Source organism: Lagenorhynchus albirostris, chromosome X (genome assembly GCF_949774975.1).
Source record: "Lagenorhynchus albirostris chromosome X, mLagAlb1.1, whole genome shotgun sequence".
Taxonomy (NCBI): Eukaryota; Metazoa; Chordata; class Mammalia; order Artiodactyla; family Delphinidae; genus Lagenorhynchus; species Lagenorhynchus albirostris.
This window is the reverse complement of record NC_083116.1, coordinates 19,328,914-19,350,937: the sequence shown is the minus strand read 5'-3', so window position 1 is coordinate 19,350,937 and position 22,024 is coordinate 19,328,914. Positions and strand designations below refer to the sequence as shown.

The 22,024-nt window shown below is 40.3% G+C and overlaps 1 protein-coding gene across 4 annotated transcripts in view; it reads left to right on the top strand.

Moving 5' to 3' along the window:
- ARHGAP36 (Rho GTPase activating protein 36) overlaps nucleotides 1-22,024 on the top strand; it is a 151,553-nt gene that overhangs the window by 64,115 nt on the left and 65,414 nt on the right. For 3 of the 4 annotated variants that reach the window (XM_060138331.1, XM_060138333.1, XM_060138329.1), the window contains 2 exons: nucleotides 10,727-10,752; nucleotides 11,064-11,171. The exons of the other annotated variant lie outside the window; for it this stretch is intronic. In XM_060138331.1, coding sequence (XP_059994314.1) covers nucleotides 10,740-10,752; nucleotides 11,064-11,171 — 121 coding nt within the window. In that variant the 5' untranslated portion in view covers nucleotides 10,727-10,739. The remainder of the gene's footprint in view (nucleotides 1-10,726; nucleotides 10,753-11,063; nucleotides 11,172-22,024) is intronic. 4 annotated transcript variants of the gene reach the window in all.

Here is a 22,024-nt window from a genome sequence, read left to right as displayed (position 1 = left end):
CTTATTCATTCTACTGTTGATGGATATCTGAGTTATTTACTGTTAGGAGTTATTATGAATAATGTTGCTGCTATGAATATTCTTGTACATGTTTTTGGTGGACATATGCACTCATTTCTCTATATACCTATGTATAGAATAGCTGGATCATAGGGTATGTATTTTTTCACTTTCTTAGGTACTGCCAAACAATTTTCCAAAGTGGTTATATGAATTTTTACTCCCACTAGCAGAGTATGAGAGTTCCAGTTGCTCCTTATCCTTGCCAACATTTGCTATTGATTTTCTTGTTTTAAATGTTAGCCATTTTGATGTGTGTGTGTGTGTATGTGTGTGTGTGTGTGTGTGTAGTATCTCACTGTGGTTTTAATTTGCATTTTGGATGGCCATTTAAACTAAGTTGCATAGTGTAAAACTATTAGGAGAGATGGGAATGCCCAGCACAGGGCCCTCAAACCAGTGACAGATGGTATGGTAAACACTGTACAAATCAGCTCAGATGATATGGTGGAGCACTGGATGGAGAAGGGGTGGAGAAAAGTTCAAGGGAAAATCCAAGCTTCTTCACTGTTTTTGGACTTACCTTCCTCCCTTGTACAGATAAGACAGTTCTCTCTTTGAAGTGGATCAGGGACCTCAAGGTTGGTCTTTGAGCTTGGGAATATTGAGGCAGTTAGTGCCAGTACCTGAGATGGGAATGAATTTTGTGTATAGGAGGTACAGAAAGAAAGCCAATATGGTTGAAGTGTAAGAAAAAATAGGGGAGGATACAGATACTGTTAGAGAGATCAACAGGAACCATCTTTCAAAGGGTCTTGTAGGCCATAGGAAAGAGCTTGAAGTTTATTCCAAGTGCAATGCAATCCAATAAAGGGTTTTCAGCAGGAGAGTGACAGGGTATGATTTATATTTTTGAAAATATCACTCTAGATAATGTGTAGAGCAGTGGTTCTTTATTTTTTAACATCTTTATTAGAGTACAATTGCTTTACAATGGTGTGTCAGTTTCTGCTTTATAACAAAGTGAATCAGTTATACATATACTTTGTCCCCATATCTCTTCCCTCTTGCGTCTCCCTCCCACCCTCCCTATCCCACCCCTCTAGGTGGTCACAAAGCACCGAGCTGATCTCCCTGGGCTATGCGGCTGCTTCCCACTAACTATCTATTTTAGAGCAATGGTTCTTGTCCTTGGCTACATGTTGGACTCATATGGGGAGTTTTAAAAAATACTGACTTCTGAGTCTTACCTCCCAAGATTCCGATTCAACTGACCTGGAGTACAGCTGGGGCATTGGGAATGAATGCAGAAAGAAGTGGGCAGATCGGAGACATATTTTGGATGTGGAATATATTGGGTTTGGAGATTGACCATGAACTATAGGGAGAGGAATTAGTGAAAGACACGGCCAAGTGTCTTACGTGCAACTTACAGTAGATGGTGGTGCCATTGGAGCACTGAGGGAGGAGCAGCAGGTTGGGTGTGAGACTGAGTTCAGTTTTGGACATACTGAGTTTAAGATAAATGAGCTATTCAAAGAGGTAGATAGGACTCCATAATGGATTAGATACAGTGAGGGGAAAGGAAGAAGGAAAACCAAAGAGGACTTCCTCCTTTATTGTCTTCTTTCAGCCTTTCCATGACTCTTGTCTTAGTTATTTGCACTTCTCTAGTTTAGATCCCATCACTGTGTTCTGGGTACTAAAAGACTAATAAGATAAACTTCCTACAAACGTGTTAGCTCACTCCATTCCATTTTCCTCTCTGATAAAATTTAGCTTTACACAGCTAAAATACACATGTACCATAGTTCCTCAAAGAATGACCCTTCTGGGGGGTATTTCAAGCCTCTGTGGCTGACTAGTGGGGAAAAGTTGAGAAAAACTGTGCTAAAATTTTGCCCCTTCAATTTCAGTGAGAAGGAGATGGCTTGATCAAGATAAACTGGGGCGAGTTCTGACTCCCTTTGGGAAAATGCAGACTTTGAACTAGGAGTTTTATATCCCTTGTCTCATTTGAATATTCTAGACCACTCTGGTTGTTATTATTGCCATTTTACAGTTAAAGAAACTAAGGCCCAGAAAGGTTAAGCAACTAATCATATACAGAACCTGGAGGCATATTTCTGCCATGAGTACTTGGAGAATTGATTGATTTGTTTATTTGTTTGTTTACAACTGTCCTCCAAACCCTGTCCTGCCACATGCTCAGCTTCCCCAAACCAGTCACTACTTTCCATAGTAATCCTGACCACCAGCTTTTTGCACTCACTTCCTTATAGTCTCATCATGTGTTATGCCTCTGGGAGCACAGGTGATCCTGCCTAGAAACCTTCTAAGGAGCATCAAGGGAGTAAAAAGTCCCCTTAGATAAAAACTAGATAGGCTGGTGGACTGGAGTGGGATCGCCATTTGCGAGTTTCATCTCTTGAGTCCTGTCTTATAGTAACATGCCATCACCCCTGCCTCTGAAATGGAGGTCCCAAGAGCTGGAAGAGCCCTTCAAGAGCAGAGTCTCATTTCCAAAGGTAGGGAAGCAGGGCAAGAGAGGCAAGGTAGTCTGCCTGAAGTCACAGAGCTAATTAGAGGCAGAATTAGGGTAAGCCTCAAGTGTCCTGAGTCTCTATTTTTTTAATTTTTAATTTTATATTGGAGTGTAGTTGATTAACAATGTTGTGTTAGTTTCAGGTTTACAGCAAAGTGATTCAGTTATGCATATACATGTATCTATTCTTTTTTGAGGCTCTATTATCTACATCCTGGAGTTCTGAGGGTCCTTCAAGCAGCCCTTCAGTCCCAAATCTATCCTCACACTCTGGTGAGATATAGGGGTGCAAGAAAGATGATATATTATTGGTGGGGGTTTCCCGAGTATATCTCTGGGAGGAGGCTTTCTGAAGGAATGGGTAAGGGGGAAAAAGAGCAGACAGAATCCTTGAGGCTGTAGCATAGAACTCTCCAGAACCACTGCAGTCACGTCCCACCCTGCCAGCCAGCCCCTCAGCCCTCAGCTTGGGGCTGGAAAAAGACATAGGACAGGGCTCCTTAATGAGAACATTTGGGAACCCGGGAAAGGTTAATGATCTGCAGCCTCAACCATCCGTCAGCTGCCCAGCCAGAGACAGTAAACACCGTTACTCATCTAATTAGCCAGGAAAGGCTGGGCAGGGGCTGAAGAAAGGGCCTTGGGGATTACAGTCCCCCAAGTGTCCACCTGCTTAGGGCTGTTGAAAGAGACCACCAGAAGGCACAAGCCCCCATTCCCAGAAGGAGTTGGGAGGGGGCTCACTCCCAGTCGGCCACCCTGCAGCTCTGGCTGCAGGCTATGGCAAAGATGTGGAAGAGCATGGACATTTATTGAGGGCCTCCTCTATCCAGGCACTGTGCTGGCCATTCTTCTATGTGTCATCTTATTTTGTCCTCCCAGCAGCACTGCAAGGTCCTTACATTTATTAAGCACCTGTTGTATGCCCGTCACTTTACATATATCATTGGCTTTCACTTTTCTAAGAGTCCTAGGAAGTACTGGTTGGTATTTCACCCATTGCACAGGAGAGAAAATCAAGATTTACAGAGCATAATTGGTTTATTTGCTGATTTATTCAGAAAATGTATATTGCATGCCCACTGTGCCAGGCATCGTGCTAGGTGCTGAAGATATAATGATAAAATGACAGACACCGACTTTGCCTTCATGATGCCCACTGTCTAATGGGGGAGACAGACAGTAAAACAAGTTCACACAACTTGTAAGCAGCAAGACTGAGATTAGGATCTGAGAGTAGAGGAAAGCTGTAAGCAGGATGGTGAGGGGACTGAGGTGACAGGTATTGTGGGAATCAGACCAGAATACCCTTGCTCCTGATGAGCTACTCTGTCTCCAGGAGGCCAGGCCCTGGAACCGATGATGTACCGCTGCTGGGGGTGGAGGGAGAGTTGAAGACCTCTCAAAGCATACGTGCCCATTGCACTCTGGGAGGCTCTTCTCCTTTCCAGCCGCCATGAATTATTTCATCTCCAAAGAGGAGGTATTGGGGTTAAGAATAGCCTTGTGATTGCTGAACAGTCGATGGGGTAGGCCATGGCAGGGGAATGGGTATTCTCTGAGCACCTGGTATGTTCTCAACCCTATGCCAAGTTCTGGGAGGCGGTGCCCAGGAGCAAAGACCCAGTTTTTTTTTTCCCAGAAGGCCTTTAATCTAAGTTGGAAACATGATTTATTTTTATGGAAAGATTAAGGAAGATAGCCAGTTAAGAGCTGAACAGGGCAGTTCTGGCTAGTCAGCTTCGAAGCCTGAGATTCTTTGAGGGCTTTTTGGAAAAGACAGAGTAAGGGAAGGGGAGAGAGAGAGAAAGAGGGAGTGCACAAGTAAGAGAAAAAATGTAATCGAAAGAGAAAAAGAGAAAGACACAGAGCCATGGAGAGATACAGACAGAGATGGCAAACAGAGAAAGGTAGAGGTAGAGAGGAAAGAGGAGAGGGCAAGAGATAGAGGAGAGAAACAGGGACAAATTGTGGCAGAGACCAGAGCAACAGAGTGTGACAGACAAAATGACACAGTAGAGGGAGTGGGAGGGAGAAAGAGAGAGGCTGGGGCCTGCAGTTGGACAGGAAGGGGCTCAAATGATGAGGTCACCTCTCACTCACTTTGAGGCCCTACAGATCACTGTGGAATCAGGCTTCAAATAGTTATCATATCCCAAAAAAGGAGCCTTTTACACTAGTAATGGGCCCAGTTGTCTGGGTGGCTGAAGAGTGGGGAAGTGAGTGTGTGTGTATATGTATGTGTGTGTGTGAAACTGACAGAAGTCACTGCATAGGCATGTGTGCACCTCTTTCCCACACTCTCACACTTATAAGCCTAGCTACTTGCAAAGCTGAAGGCAACCCAACTTGTAAAGTGAATCCTCTTTGTCCACGAAATGACATTCCTCCATTTAGGAAAGCTCTCCACTGGGAAGTGAGTTCCTGTCATTGGAACCGTAAGAAAATGTCTCCAAACCAGGAATATCAGAAGACCTAGGCTCACATTTAGGCAAAATCAGGATTTAGCCATTTACTGGCTGTGTGTCCTCACACTGTTTTGTCAGCTTCTCTGGGTCTCGGTTTTCTCCCCAACGACTAAGTGGTTGTATTTAGTTCTTGGCCATTTTCCCACTTGAGCACGTGCAAGAAACAGGTGTAGCCTGGGCCCCCAAGGAAACCTATCCTGGTGACCTTTAATTTGAAAGGGTGAGGGGAGGGGAGGGGATCAACAGATCAGATCAGAAGGCAGTGTGGAATGAGGCAGGGGTATAAATAAAGTAATGCCTAAATGAGTCGTCTGAAATGGAATGGGCCCCTGGAAACTCGGCCCTTGGTCAGGCTCTCTTGTCCCCGTTGGCTGGCTCAAGGGAGGGGCCTTCCTCCTCTCACACCCCTCTTGGCTCCGGTCTGCCTCCCGCCTGCCTTCAACCTCCCTTCCACTTCACTGCTCAGTAGGGCTAAATAAATGTCAGAAATGATTAATGGGAACACTCCCAATTGAGAAACCAGCATGCACAATGGTGGGAGGGGAGACAGAATAAAAAGGCCCGATATGGGGTTTTTCAGGCCATGTTAAGGGCGTCTTGGGGAAAATGGCCATATCTTACTTGACTGGTCATGGGCAAGGTTGGGTCCATCCCAAAACCGTCTGACTCAAACCAGTTCTTCATTCTTTTTGACTGGATTATTGCAACAGCCTCTTCCCAGGCCTCTTTGCCTCCAGCTTCTTGCCTCCTTTCTCTTCACCACCCTTCACATTAATCTTTCTATATCCCAACAGTGAGCATACATCTCCTCTACTTGACTGTGAGCTATGTAATTCCCTTTGACAAGCACCATGTTTTTCACAGAGGAGGTACTCAACAAATGTTTGAGAGATGAATAAATGAAAGAATGAAATACCATGCGCCAGTCACTATACTACTCATTGTAGCGAGGGCCTCCCATGTGCTCCTGCAGTCCACAGTGTTCATCCCTATCAAAGAATTTATTCCTCAGTTTGTAATTGCTTGTTTACTAGACTGGAAATTCTGTGAGGACAGAGACCACATTTATCAGGTTCACCTTCTCTGACATACCTTATTCTCGGCAACTTACACTGTTTTGAAGGAATGAATGGATGAATTTTCCACTGGGAATGTATTTTTCTTCCATCTCTAACTTCACATTCAGCAGTTATACATTGGGCACCTACTTATGTACAAGGCAGTGATCTGGGCATTAGAAATTTAACAGTGAGCAAAACAGACAAAAACTCCTGCTTTAATGGAGCTTATATTCTAGTGGGGAAGACAGTTGATAAATACATGGACATACATTTATATAAGCAAATGACAAATAGTGATAAGTGCCATGAAGAAAAATGAAGCAGGACAAAGGCGTAGAGAACGGTGGAGGGGACTCCTGTTTTAGCTGGAGACTTCAGGGACAACCTCTCTGAAGAGGTGACACATGAACAGACACCTGGATAAGGTGAGGGATGAGGCATTTCAAACAAACGGAACTAAGAGTGCAACGGCCCTGATGCAGAAACGTGCTTAACAAGTTTCAGAAAATGTAAAGAGGCCAGTGTGGCTGAAGCATACTGAGCCAGGAGATGAGGAGGAGACAAGGTCAGAGAACTAGGCAAGGGCCAGATCAGGTAGGGTCATGGAGGCCATAGTAGAGAGTTGAGATCTTACTCTAAATAAAATCATAACTCAACAAAAGATTTCTAAGTAGGCAAATGACAGTTGATTGATGTTTTTAATAGATATGTGAACACTGGTGAAGAAAATCATAGAGGCAAAAGTGGGAGGAGAGAACCCAGTTAGAAAGTTAGTGTGATAGGCTAGGTCATAAACGATTACAGCTTGGTCCACAGCGTTACTAGTAGAAGTGAGGAGAGAGTGGTTGGACAAGATATGTTTGTTTGTTTGTTTCTTTTTTTGACTTTCAGTTTCCATCTCCCTCTTTTTTTTTAACATCTTTATTAGAGTATAGTTGATTTACAATGTTGTGTTAGTTGCTGTTGTATAACAAAGTGAATCAGCTATACGTATACATATATCCCCATATCTCCTCCCTCTTGCGTCTCCCTCCCTCCCACCCTCCCTACCCCACCGTTCTAGGTGGTCACAAAGCATCGAGCTGATCTCCCTGTGCTATGAGGCTGCTTCCCACTAGCTATCTATTTTACATTTGGTAGTATATATACGTCAATGCCACTCTCTCACTTCGTCCCAGCTCACCCTTCCCCCTCCCTGTGTCCTCAAGTCCATTCTCTAGTAGGTCTGCGTCTTTATTCCCATCTTGCCCCTAAGTTCTTCATGACCTTTTTTTTTTTTACATTCCATATATATGCATTAGCATACGGTATTTGTTTTTCTCTTTCTGACTTACTTCACTCTGTATGACAGACTCTAGGTCCATCCACCTCACTACAAATAACTCAATTTCATTTCTTTTTATGGCTGAGCAATATTCCATTGTATGTATGTGCCACATCTTCTTTATGCATTCATCTGTCAGTGGACACTTAGGTTGCTTCCATGTCCTGGCTATTGTAAATAGAGCTGCAATGAACATTGTGGTACATGACTCTTCTTTTTGAATTATGGTTTTCTCAGGGTATATGCCCAGTAGTAGGATTGCTGAGTCATATGGTAGTTCTATTTTTCGTTTTTTAAGGAACCTCCATACTGTTCTCCATAGTGGCTGTATCAATTTACATTCCCACCAACAGTGTAAGAGGGTTCCCTTTTCTCCACACCCTCTCCAGCATTTATTGTTTGTAGATTTTTTGATGATGGCCATTCTGACTGGTGTGAGATGATATCTCATTGTGGTTTTGATTTGCATTTCTCTAATGATTAGTGATGTTGAGCATCCTTTCATGTGTTTGTTGGCAATCTGTATATCTTCTTTGGAGAAATGTCTATTTAGGTCTTCTGCCCATTTTTGGACTGGGTTGGTTTTTTTTATATGGAGTTGCATGAGCTGCTTGTATATTTTGTAGATTAAACAAGATATGTTTTGAATGCACAGCCAACAGACCTGTGGATAGTTTGGATGTAGGGTATGAGAGAAAGAAAAAGAGAAATCAGGGATGAGGCTGAGGATTTTATCCAGTTCAATTTCCATTCTTCATGGCTCAGTTGAAAGCTACCTCTTCTTAGAAGCCGTCCATGATGCACCCTACCTTACCACCATTAAAGCCAACTCTCCTCCTCAATTCCCATAGCATTTTGCAGCTGTGTAATGCTAACAAGAACATTCTACCTTCTGGCAGAGCAGAGGTACCTGTGCACATCTACCTCCCCCACTTGATTTAGAGCTCCCCAGGGACTTTGTTATTGTCATCTGTTTAGTCTTCACTGGACCCAGCACAGTGGCTTGTGCAGAATATTTTGACCAATAAATACTGTTGAAATCGAATAGATTAACTAAATTGAAGCTGTTTATTATTGCTTCCAGTGTATGGTTGCAAAACTCTCCAATCATTAGAAGGTAAGCTGAAGAATTATTTCAATATCACCAGTTTTTAATTACTAAAGTCCACTTGATAGATGCCTCTGCTTGAATTATTGGTATCATGAGGATTAAAATGTGCTCTCTTAATTAAAAGGAAGCTCATGTGTTGAGTGAGGGGCATGGAGGGTGCTGGAGGGTGAGATATTGAGTGGATTCTGTTCTCGCAGCTCATGTTCACCTAGTGAAGCTGTGAGGAGAAGTGAAAACTATCTAGAGGAGGACCAAGCTGATACTTATAAAAATGGCAGAAGTGAGAGGAAGCAGGGATTTTGGAAGCATGAGAGTTGAAATATTTGGTTGGCCAAAAAGTTCCTTCATGTCTTTCCATAGTATCTTTTCCATAATATATGGAACTGGGTTCAAATTTCAGCTCTGCCATTTACTAATCATGGTACTCTAAGGAAGTCACTTTAAAGTTTTTAATTGAAGTACAACTTATATACAAAAATGTGCATCAATCTTAACTGTGTCACCTGATGAATTTTTACATATGCATACACCCATGTCAGCATCTCCCAGATCAAAATGTAGAATATTTCCAGCATCTCAGGAGACTCCCTCATACCCCTTCACAGTCAGTACCCCTTGGAAAGGTAGCTACTATTATAACACCTATCACCATATAGAGGTTTTTCCTGTTTTAATCTTCATGTAAATGGAATTATACAGAATGTACTCTTTTGTGTCTGACTTCTTTCTGAGCAAGTCATTTAAACTCTTTAAGCCTCAGTTTCTTCAGCTATGTAACAGGAATACTAATAGCACTTACATCATAGGGGTGTGAAGATTTAATGAGATAAAGCATATAAAATGCTCAGGATAGTGCCTTGGGCATAGTGTGTACTGAATAAATATTAGTCCTTTCCTTCCTTACTTCCCTTCTAAGTTCTTAGAGCCGTATTAGGCACTCTTGATGTATAAGAATAAAAGGCAGTTCACATTCTTAAGGAGCTTATAATCTACTTAGGGAGACAAGGATACAAAGTGCTTGGTAAGCAGTAAATGACAATATTAATAAAAGATACTATTAATATAATGAATATAATAATATCAATTACTAATCCCATGGCTGATTGGAGAGGAGGCACGCAATATCATGAAATGGTTAAAAGCATAGGTTTTGGAGTTTTTGGACTTCAGTTCTAGCTTCAGTTTCCCCACTTACCAGTTGTGTGACCTTGGGGATGTCACATAAGTCTCTAAGCCTCAGTTTCTACATCTATAAAATAAGGTTAATACTATTATCTACCTCATGGGATTGCTGAGAACATTGAATACAACATATGTCAAGTGCCTGTCACAGGGCCTGGAACATAGTATACACTTGAACAGTGGTATTTTCTGAGGTGTTTTTTCCTGCTTTGGGTTTCCTGCTAGGATTCATAAAGATCCAGAAGTACCAGCCAACCAGCGTTGGTTAAGTGGCTTGCAAAACCTCACCCATTCCAGTTGAACAAGTAGCAGAAGCCCCAAGATGACTGTAGAAGCCCGAGGGGCCACGTCTTTCTTTACCCCTCTACCTTTCTCTAGTAGACATTCAAGATACTACCAGTGACCATTGGTCTAGGGACTGTGCCTCTGAGCCTCCCAACCATGCTTTTTTTTATTGTTCATAAGCCTTAACTCCTAGTGATCCAGGTCCCCAAATGGGACTCTCCCTTGAAAAGCTGACTCCGTGCAGCCTTCTGCCAGGAGCCACGGCAAGCTGGCCCCAGTCCAGCAGTGGAAGACTCATTTGTCACTGAGGAGTGCAATTTTTATGGCCATTGGAAGTCAACATTTGCAAATCAAAATTCTTTAAACACTGCTTAGCATCACAGTGTTTTGAGAAAACATTTTCAAAACGTTTTAATGCATTCTACTTCCCACTGTTCAAAACAAATTTAAGAAAAACTTAAAAATCAACATGTCTTGAAAATATTTTTCAAACCAAAACAAATGTTTCAAAAGCTTTTTGCAGATATGATGATTAGTGAGATGATTCAGCCCCAAAGAATATTTTCTCTAGTGTTGTTCTGATGATTGTATTTTTCAGGCTTGATTTAGTCAGATTATTGTCTCAAAACTATATTTATTTTCTATCCTCAGACTCAGCCAAGAGACCAAGGGAATTTAAAATCTTAAAGCTTCAACATAAAACATGTGTTGAATAAACGAATAATTTCTTCTTTTTGTCTTGGCTGCCAGAAGACTCAGAGTTATGTTAGGTAGAGGTAAGTATTTTACCCTTGGTTAGGTACAGATAACTATTTCACCCTTGGTTTTGCCTTGCTCTACATTTTACAAAAGCAGCTTTATTGAGGTATAATTGATATACAAAAAAACAGCACATATTTAAAGTATAAAATTCAGTGTTTGGACACCTGAATACACCTGTGAATCTATCACCACAATCAAGGTAATAGATATATCCATCACATCCAAAAGTTTCCTGGTGTCCCTTTGGGATTTTTTTGGTTTGTTTGGGGTTTTTTTCTGGCAAGAACACTTAATATGAGATTTACCCTCTTAATAAATATTTCAGTGCCTATCTGTGAAAGTCCTAGAAGAAGACATAGGAAAAAACTCCTTGACAGTGGTCTTGGCAATGATTTCTTGGCTATGACACCAAAAGCAACAAAAACAACAATAGGTAAGTGGGGACTACATCAGACTAAAAAGCTTCTGCTTTTTACCTGCACAGCAAAGGAAACAATCAACAGAATGAAAAGGTAACTGATGGAATGGGAGAAACTACTTGCAAACCATCTATCAGACAAGGGGTTAGTATCCAAAATACATAAGGAACTCTTAAAACTCAATAGCAAAAAATCAACCCAATTTAAAAAAATAAAGAACTGGGATAGACATTTCCATATGGTTTTTCTATCACTCTTTTGATCTTCATTTATCTGCCCTATTTCTCTGAATTTTTATGTTACTTTTCCTCAAATCCATTTTGGAAGTAGATGAAGTTATTAATGACATGTAAAACATAAATTGTTCAAAATCTAGGAACAAGAAAAAAATGTGTTCAATAGAAAATGAGCAAAATATTTGAATTGGCATTTCACAGAATAGGAAATCTGAAATTATGGGGAAATGCCCAATTGCAGTAGTACTCAGAAAAATGTAAAGTTGAAAAACCATGAAATATCACTAAATGCATATTTAAATGGCAAAATTAGAAAGTCAGATAATATTGTGAGCCTGTGACAATATGGGGAATCATATATTCTCATGTATTGCTGGCAGGAATGTGAACTGACAAAGCTACTCTGGAGAGTAATCTAGAGGTGCTTAAGGAAATGAAATACACATAACCCTATGACCAAGTTTATAGTTCTGGAACCGATCCATTAAGGGACATGTGCAAGTATTTATTTTAATTAATTAATTTATTTATTTTTGTCAGTGTTGGGTCTTTGTTGCTGTGCCAGGGCTTCTCATTGCGGTGGCTTCTCTTGTTGCAGAGCACAGGCTGTAGGTGCGAGGGCTTCAGTAGCTGTGGTGCGTGGGCTTAGTTGCTCCGCAGCATGTGGGATCTTCTCGGACCAGGGATCGAACCCATGTACCCCGCACTGGCAGGTGGATCCTTAATCATTGCGCCACCAGGGAAGTCCCAAGTATGTTTATGGAATCATCTTTTGTGTGATAGCACTGAAGGGAACCTAGATATCTATAACTAGTGGACTGGCAAATAAAATGTGATATATGCACATGATGAGAATACCATGGCTAATCAGAACTAATAGTCTAGATATAAGTCTTGGTCAGCTCAGGCTGCCATAATGAAATACCATAGGCTGGGTGGCTTAAACAACAGACATTTATTTTCTCACAGTTCTGGAGGCTGGGAGTCCAATTAAGGTGACAGCATGGTCAGTTTCTGGGGGGTGAGGGCTCTTTCTTGACTTGCAGATGGTGTCTTCTCCCTGCATCCTCATGTGGCAGAGAGAGAGAGAGAGAAAGCAAGCTCTCTGGTATCTCTTCTTATAAAAGCATTAATTCCATCATGAGGTCCCCACCCTCATGACCTCATCTAACTCTAATTACTTTCCAAAGGCCCTGGTCTCCAACTACCATCACATTGGAGTATAGGGCTTCAGTATATGAATTGGTGCTGGGGGGCCGGGCATAAACATTTAGTTTGTAACAATACATCTAAAGCAACATCATTAAACAAAAATGATGCTAAGTGAAAAAGTAATAAAGGGAATTTCGTAGTGCAGTACAATTTATGCAAAAACACTATAAAATTTCAAGATTACACATGTAGCTAAATTAATATATAGATGATGGATTGAAAGGGTGCTTATTAAGTATATTAGGGTGGATGTCTATGGGGGCAGAAGAGAAATGGGATTGGAAATGGGAAAAGAGGAAAAGAGGAAAAGAATAAAATTAATTAAAACAAAAAAGAGAGACCTTGTAATAAAGACTGTGTCATTAACCAAGGAAAATGAATGACTCGAGTCTATGAATCTTAAGGTCAAAATAACCAGAAAAATATTTATAAATTTAAGGGATATATTGCTGTGTTTCAATACTAGTTCCTATAAATAGACCAGAAAGCTTTCCTGGCCTTTAAGATATGGACTTTTTAATTCTACAGATGAAGAAGACCTCTGTGCCTACCTCAGGATCATATATGTGATGTGCAAGTAGTCAAGATGATTTCTATGGAAATGAGGGATTAGATTCTAAGATTAGATTCTAAAATCAAGACTTACCATATTGTCCGAATGAGAACGAGGTCTGAAGTTGGGGTATGGTGTTTTCCAAAGACACTGCAATGGTGGAAGGTTGTGTATAGGCAGGAGAGTGATCTCTGAAGAAGAGCATCTCAAAATTAAATTCAAGAGCATTCAGCCCCCAAAAAGGTAGATAAATGATGCCTAGTGTGTATGCTACCGTCTGGCTTGGGGAGTGGGAGTAGAGGTGGGAAGAAGGAGACACAGTTGAAAAGAAGTTGTTTGGGTAGGGAGAAAGTTCTTCCAAAAGGAGAGCAGGATGGGGAAAAATAGTCACAGATGGGAAGAGAGAGTAGAGGTTGTGCTGATCAGAGAGACCTGGAGATTAGAGATTGTGTTAGATTTAGGGGATGGGGGTTAGGAGAAGAGAGAGACTTTTCTAAATAAGAATCAAGAGTCTAACATCTAAATCTCAGTCTCTTATGCCTAGGTGCCAATCAGCCTGAGAGGAATCACCCTAATGATCCCACACACACACACACTCCATTGTGCAGTGTTACTGTTCTCCCTTGTGACAATAGGATGTGGTTTGAAAGCTGGTGGGGACAGGGTATACAGTCACTATCAAAGTCGGCTTGGCTTGCCTAGCTCACTGGGTTCCATTTTGGTGGGGAAGAAATAGTGAGAGACTGAGACTTCCCTGGTGGTCCAGTGGGTAAGACTCCACGCTCCCAATGCAGGGGGCCCGGGTTTGATCCCTGGCCAGGGAACTAGATCCCGCATGCATGCTGCAACTAAGAAGTCTGCATGCCACAACTAAGACCCAGTGCAGCCAAAATAAACTATAAATAAATAAATAAATGAAAATAAATTTTTAAAAAAGAAATAACGAGAGACGAACAAAATACACTAGGTGTGCCACGAAAGTTCCAGAATCATAATTGTGAGTGGGTATGCCAGTTAATTGACTTTAAGTATAAAACACATTTTTGGCCTATTAGATTTTACTAATGAAATAAGAGGCATATTTGTCTTGAGGGCACGACATAGAGTGGGGATTTATTTCATTTTATGGAACATTATTGAGTATCCTCTGTAAGCCTAGAACTAAGTTTAAAAGATTTTTAAAAATCCCATGATCCTCAATTCTCAAAGAGTTCATTGTCAACCAATTTTTTAGATTCTCAAAATTAAACCTAGCATTGACATTTTGAAGTCAATCAATCAACATATAGCCACACCTGAGCCATCCTTTTAGGGACTGGGGCTATGAACTGTTGCCAGTGCAGTGGGAAAGGGAAAGAAGAATGCTGAGAACTTACTATGTATCAGGCTCCACAACTGAGCTTGTTATGTATTCTTTCATCAGGATTCTAAAAAGGAGGTTCTTGGAGAAACAGAAGAAATTGGGGTTATTTTGCCTAGCAATGAGGGATGTCTTGGCTGTCTCTAGATGTCTGAGGATTTGTCATTTGCAGAGACATAACTGTGCCTTGTAGCTCCAGAGTGAAAACACTAGCCCATAGAAGGAACTTTTCAAAGGGATAACATTACTTCATGGGTCAAATAAATCAAAAGTATAATAATAATAATAGTCACAGCTCCCATTTACTGATCACTTACTAAGTGCCAGGCTCTGTGCTGAGCATTTTAAATCCATTATTTTAATTTGTTCTCTCAGAGATGCAATGAGCTAAGTGTTCAAACCAACTCTTCCAAAAACTGGCATAAGAGAAAAACAAAGTTAGCTGCATTGAAAAACTTTGCCTCTACAATTTAATCAAATTAAGATGCATCTTTTCAGCAGTAGTATTACTTTTTCACTAGATACGAGGGCACAATTCTCCTTCAGGGCATAGGGCACACTGCTATACCAACATCTACCTCCCTTTGTGATTATCATTTCTGAACTCTGGTCACTCTTCCCCATTTTCTGAGGACTGGATCTCTGGCTTCCTTGACACCCCAGGTCCTGCCATCATCCTAAGTAACCTCAACAATATCTGTGTGGAAGACCCATCCCACACAACCTGGCCTCATAACTCCTCCTAACTCCTTTAACCTCTTACTACCTCAACTATCACCAGCCATTTGACATCACTGGACATGGCTTCACCCGCTAGGAGACTCAACTCCAATATTCCATTGTGACCAAAATCTCATAGCAATGGCTGAGTTCCATGTCACCTGCTCTGTTTTTTTAAATTATTTTTATTGGAGTATAATTGCTTTACAATGTTGTGTTAGTTTCTGCTGTACAGTGAAGTGAGTCAGTTATATGTATACATATATTCCCTTCCTCTTGGACCTCCCTCCCACCCACCACCATCCCACCCATCTAGGTCGTCTCAGAGCACTGAGCTGAGCTTCCTGTGCTTTACAGCAGGTTCCCATTAACTATCTGTTTTATGCATGGTAGTGTATATATGTCAATCCTAAAAATCCTAATCTTAATCTCCCAATTCGTCCCACCTTCTCTTTCCCCTGTGTCCACATGTCTGTTCTCTACGTCTGCGTCTCCATTCCTGCCCTGCAAATAGGTTCATCTGTACCGTTTTTCTAGATTCCACATATATGCATTAATATACGATATTTGTTTTTCTCTTTCTGGCTTACTTCACTCTGTATGACAGACTCTAGGTCCATCCACATCTCTACAAATGACCCAATTTCATTCCTTTTTATGGCTGAGTAATATTCCATTGTATATATGTACCACATCTTCTTTATCCATTCATCTGCCATTGGACATTTAGGTTGTTTCCATGTCCTGGCTATTGTAAACAGTGTTGCAATGAACATTGGGGTACATGTGTCCTTTTGAATTATGGTTTTCTCAGGGTATACGCCCAGTAGTGGGATTGCTGGGTCATATGGTAGTTCTAGTTTTAGTTTTTTAAGGAACCTCCATACTGTTTTCCACAGCAGTTGTATCAATTTACATTCCCACCAACAGTGCAAGAGGGTTCCCTTTTCTCCACACCCTCTCCAGCGTTTATTGTTTGTAGATTTTTTTGATGATGGCCATTCTGACTGGTGTGAGGTGATAGCTCATTGTATTAGTTTTGATTTGCATGTCTCTAATAATTAGTGATATGGAGCATCTTTTCATGTGCTCTTTGGCCTTACGAGACCTCCAGTGCCTGAAATCCTTCATTTTCTGCTCATTTCCTTCCTTGTCTAGCCCAGATCTTGGGGCACATTTATTTAGCACTGACTGCATCTTCATCCCTTTGCCCTCCAAATACCATGTGTGCACTATGTAGTCTCAGCTTTGTGTCCCTCCGAACATCTGATTTCTCTAATCCCATAATGCCCACTGTGGGAGAAAGGAGAGCACTCCAAACATTGGTGCCTATAATACTTTCCAATTTCAGTGCTTGATTTTCAAGCACTAACCCAAATTTGCAATCCTTTGATAATTCTACTTGGCCATAACATAATATCTTTTAAATATATTATTGGGTGTGATTTGCTAAAATTTGTTAAGAATTTTTGTGTATATGTTTTTGAAGGATATTGGTCTATACTTATGTTGTGATAACTGACTGGTTTTGGTATCAAGGTAATGCTGGCACGTAGATGAAGTTTTTTTTTTGTTATTTTTTTTTTTTTTTTTTTGCGGCCCACGGGCCACTCACTGTTGTGGCCTCTCTCGCTGCGGAGCACAGGCTCCGGATGCTCAGGCTCAGTGGCCATGGCTCACGGCCCAGCCGCTCCGTGGCATGTGGGATCTTCCCAGACCGGGGCACGAACCCATGTCCCCTGCATTGGCAGGTGGACTCTCAACCACTGTGCCACCAGGGAAGCCCTAGATGAAGTTTTAAAGTGTTCCCTCATTTTAATTTTTCTGGAAATGTTTGTGTAGAACTGGTATTATTTCTTGCTTCAATATTTGGTAGAATTTACCAGAAAAGCCATTGAGGGCTAGAATTTTCTTTGTGGGAAGGTTTTAAACTACAAATTCTTTAATATCTTTAATACATTTTGGACACTTCAAGTTATCCTTTTCTTCTGAGTGAGCTTTGGTAGTTTCTGTCTTTTAAAGATTTGTCCATTTCTTCTACATTGTTGAAATTATTGGCTTAAAATTGTTTATAATATTCTTTTTTATCCCTTATTACTTGTAGAATCTGTAGTGGTGTCACCTCATTCCCGATATTGGTAAATTGTGTCTTCTTTCTTTTTTTTCCTGGTCAGTTTGGCTAGAGGTTATTAATTTAATTAATCTTCTCAAAGAACTAGATTTGGTCACATTGATTTTCCCTAATGTGTTACTGTTTTATATTTCATTGATTTCTTGTAACTTAATGTAAGACTTTTCTTTTTTTCTAATATAACCTTTCATGGTATAAATTTCCCTGCAACCACTGCTTTAGCTGAAACCCACAAATTTTGATATCTTCCATTATCATGATCATTCTGTTCAAAATATTTTAAATTTTTTTGTGTGATTTCTTATTTGACCCATGGGTTATTTAGAAGTATATTGTTTAGTTTTTAAATATTTGGAGATTCTTCATACATCCTTATGTTACTGATTTCTAATTTCAATTCTAATTTGGTCAAAGATCATATTTGTATAATTTTAATCTTTGAAAAATATATTTAGGCTTGTTTCATGGGCCAGAATATGGTCTGTCATGAGAAAAGTATACATACTTGGAAATGTATTTATTCTGATACTTTTTGGTGGTGTATTCTATAAATGTCATGTAGGTCAATTTTATTGATGGTACTATTCCAGTTTTCTTTAACCTTACTGACTTTCTGTCTACTTGTTCTATCAGTTATTGAGAAAGGTGTATTGAAATCTCCAACTTTAACTGTAAATATGCCTATTTTTCCTTTCAGCTCTATCAGTGTTTATATCATGTATTTTTGAATCTCTGTTATTAGGTGCATAATATCTAAGATCGTTATATATTTTTGATGAATTGACTCCTTGACATTATGAAATGACCCTCTTTGTTTTTTGTTTTGTTTTGTTTTTCTTTAAATTTATTTTATTGAAGGATAGTTGATTTACAATGTCGTGTTAATTTCTACTGTACAGCGAAGTGATTCAGTTATACATATACATACATTCTTTTTCATATTCTTTTCCATTATGGTTTATCACAGGATATTGAATCTAGTTCCCTTTGCTATACAGTAGGACCTTGTTGTTTATCCATTCTATATATACTAGTTTGCATCTGCTAATCCCAAACTCCCAATCCATCTCTCCCCAATCCCCCCTCCCCCTTGGCAACCATAAGACTATTCTCTATGTCTGTGAGTCTGTTTCTGTTTTTTAGATAAATTCATTTGTATCAGTTTTAGTTTCCACATACAAGTGCTATCATATGGCATTTGCCTTTCTCTTTTTGACTTAATTCACTTAGTATGATAATCTCTAGGTCTATCCATGTTGCTACAAATGACATAATTTCATTCTTTTTTATGGCTGAGTAGTATTCCATTGTATATATGTACCACATCTTCTAAATGTTCTTCTGTCGATGGACATTTAGGATGTTTCTACATCTTGGCTATTGTAAGTAGTGCTGCAGTGAACATTGGGGTGTGTGTATCTTTTCAAATTATAATTTTCTCTGGATATATGCCCAGGAGTGGAACTGCAGGATCATATTTTCATTATTTCTTATTCTTGGCATATAGCAGATTTTTATTTGTCTTTTAAAACAGGAAAAAATAGACAAACACTGTCTTATTATTATTATTATCATCATCAGTAGTAAAGATGAGACTAGAAGCCCTTTGGAGGACTAAAACCTGTTATCGGGAAGAGTTAGAGTTAGTATACAGAAGCACAGATAGAGGGAGCACTTAGAAAGCTGCCTGGGATGTACATTTAAATCTAGGCTCAGGAGCAAACATGTCAGTTCTCTTTGACAGAAAAACCTTTGCCACAGATCCTAGGCAGTTACGTTGGTGGAACCTTCCCAAGATGTTAGAATTTGTAGGAATGAAATGACCCTCTTTGGTCTGAAATCTATGTTGCAGGTATTGATATGGTCACTCTAGCTTTCTTTTGTCTATTGTTGGCATGATTAACCTTTTTTTTCCCCCCGTTTTTAAAAGATATTTTCTTCTGATGTCTTCTGACTTGCATTGTTTCCAATAAGAAGTCTGCTGACTTTCTGGGGCTTCCCTGGTGGCGCAGTGGTTGAGAGTCCACCTGCCGATGCAGGGGACACGGGTTCGTGCCCTGGTCTGGGAAGATCCCACATGCTGCGGAGTGGCTGGGCCCGTGAGCCATGGCCGCTGAGCCTGTGCGTCTGGAGCCTGTGCTCCGCGCTGGGAGAGGCCACAACAGTGAGAGGCCCGCATACTGCAAAAAAAAAAAAAAAAAAAGAAGTCTGCTGACTTTCTTATATTTGTCCCTCAGTATGTAATATGTGCTTTTTCCCCATTGGATTCTTTTAAGATTTTTCTTTATCACTAATTTTAATTAATTAGAATATGATATGCCTCAGTGTAGTTTTTTCATGCTTCTGTGCTTGGGATATTGAGATTCTTGAATTTGTAGGTTTATAATTCTCATCTAATTTTGAAAATGTTCAGCCACTTTTTCTTCCAATATTTTTTCTGTCCCCCCTCCTCCTTTTCTTTCCTTCTAATGAACATCACATGTTCAGGCTGATAAAAATTGTCCCACTACTCACTGTGTTAACTTTTTCTTTTTTTCTCTGTTTAATTTTTGATAGTTTCTAATGCTCTGTCTTCAAATCTTGTAATCCTTTCACTGCAGGTTCCTCTTCCTCTATTTATCCCTTACACACTGATGTTCCTCTAGGGTTTTTTCCTGTGCTACTTTTTCTTCTCACTCTGCACACTGATCCGCTTCCAGGGCTTCAGTTACCATTTCTATTTTGATCACTGCTAAAACTTTATCTTTAGCCCAGATCTTTCAGTATTTTAGTATTTCTGACTGCCTATTTGACATCTTCCCTGGCTTGACCCAAATGTACTTCAGCTCACACAGAAACTATTATCTCCTCCTGTATGTTTTATTAGCAACACAAAACAACTGGTTACCAACACCAGAAATATGGGTCTTATCAAAGATCCCCCTATTCTCCAACCCCGACATCTATTTGATGATGACATTTTGTCAGTTGTATTCTTTAGCATGACTCAGGTGGTTCTGCTTTTCTCTATTAAAACTGCATTGAGGGGCTTCCCTGGTGGCGCAGTGGTTGAGAGTCCGCCTGCCGATGCAGGGGACACGGGTTCGTGCCCCGGTCCGGGAAGATCCCACGTGCCACGGAGCGGCTGGGCCCGTGAGCCATGGCCGCTGAGCCTGCGAGTCCGGAGCCTGTGCTCCGCAACGGGAGAGGCCACAACAGTGAGAGGCCCGCGTACCACAAAAACAAAACAAAACAGAACAAAACAAACTGCATTGGCTTAAGTTCTAGGTCTTTCTCATCTATATAATTACAAGTCTCCCTGCCTTTATAAGCCTCTTTCAATCTTTCTTACACTTTGCCTACTACAGAATGACTTTCTATTATGCAAATCTGATCACGTCATTATCTAAGTTCCTATGGACAACAAAATACAGTTCAAATTTCTTCACATAGGTTACGAAAACTCCCATGATCATTTGCCTACTTCATTAACATAAGTTTTTATAGATCTTCTATGTAAGTAATCCATGATGACTATTTGCAGTTCCTTGAAGAAGCTATGTTGTTTCATACCTCTATGTCTTTGCTTAGGCTGTTCCCTCCTCCTGAAATATCCTTTTTACCTTTCTGTATGGCAAACTCTTACTTATAATTTCAGACCCAGCTGAAGAGTTTTTCTGTGAAGCATTTGCTGAACCACCCAGGCTAATAACTCCTTTTTTGAGCCACCAAAGTACTTGGTACCTCTATTATATCATTTTTTACATTCTATTACAAATATTTGTTCATGTCAGTCTTCCTTACTATACTGTGAGCTTCTTTAAGACTTGAACCTTATTGCATTTCTGTATCTCTAGCACAATGCTTAACATATGAAAAGTGCTCAATGAATGTTTTTTGATGTGTAGAGTTGTTTTACCTTGTATATAAAATTGGTAAGAGGTGTGGCAGGATTTGAACCCAGATTTTTGTGAAGTCAAATCCTTGTTTTATCCACTACTTGATCCTATCTTCCAGTTAAATATCCCAATTCACTGAATTTTCCTTCCTGAAGTTTCTCTATATGGAAACTGATCTTATTTGAACATTTTGATCTCTCTCTCTCTCTTTCTCTCTCTGTCTCATTGTCCACTTTTTCTACACGTATCTTAAAGTATAAGACTTTTAAGTCTGGAAAGCTACACAAGGTATGAAAGTTTGCATTTTCCAAAGATAGCTACAATAATATCTCATATTCCACATGCTGTTCTGCAACATCACTCTCCCATCAAGAGGCAGAGTCCATTTCTCCATTTCTTTGAGTCTTCAGGCGATCTATGACTGCTTTGGCCAGTAAAGTAAAATAAGACGATGTCGTGACCATTCTTGGAATATCTCTTAACCAGTCTGGCAGTTTCCACTTCCTACCTCTTGAAAGCCAGCTAACATGTGAAAACCCTGAGGCTACCAATGCTATGAGAAATTCAAGTCATGTGGAGAGGCCCTAGAGAATGAGGTGTCATGTTGAAAGAGAGAGAGAGACCAAGGTGTCAGACCTTGAGGTGCCAGACATTTAGGTGCAGAAGTTATACTGAAAGTGGAGTATCCAGACCTAGCTTTTCAGCAGACTCCATATGAATCAGAGACAAATCACCAGCCAATAACTTCCCAAATTCCTGATCCATGAAATTGTGAAT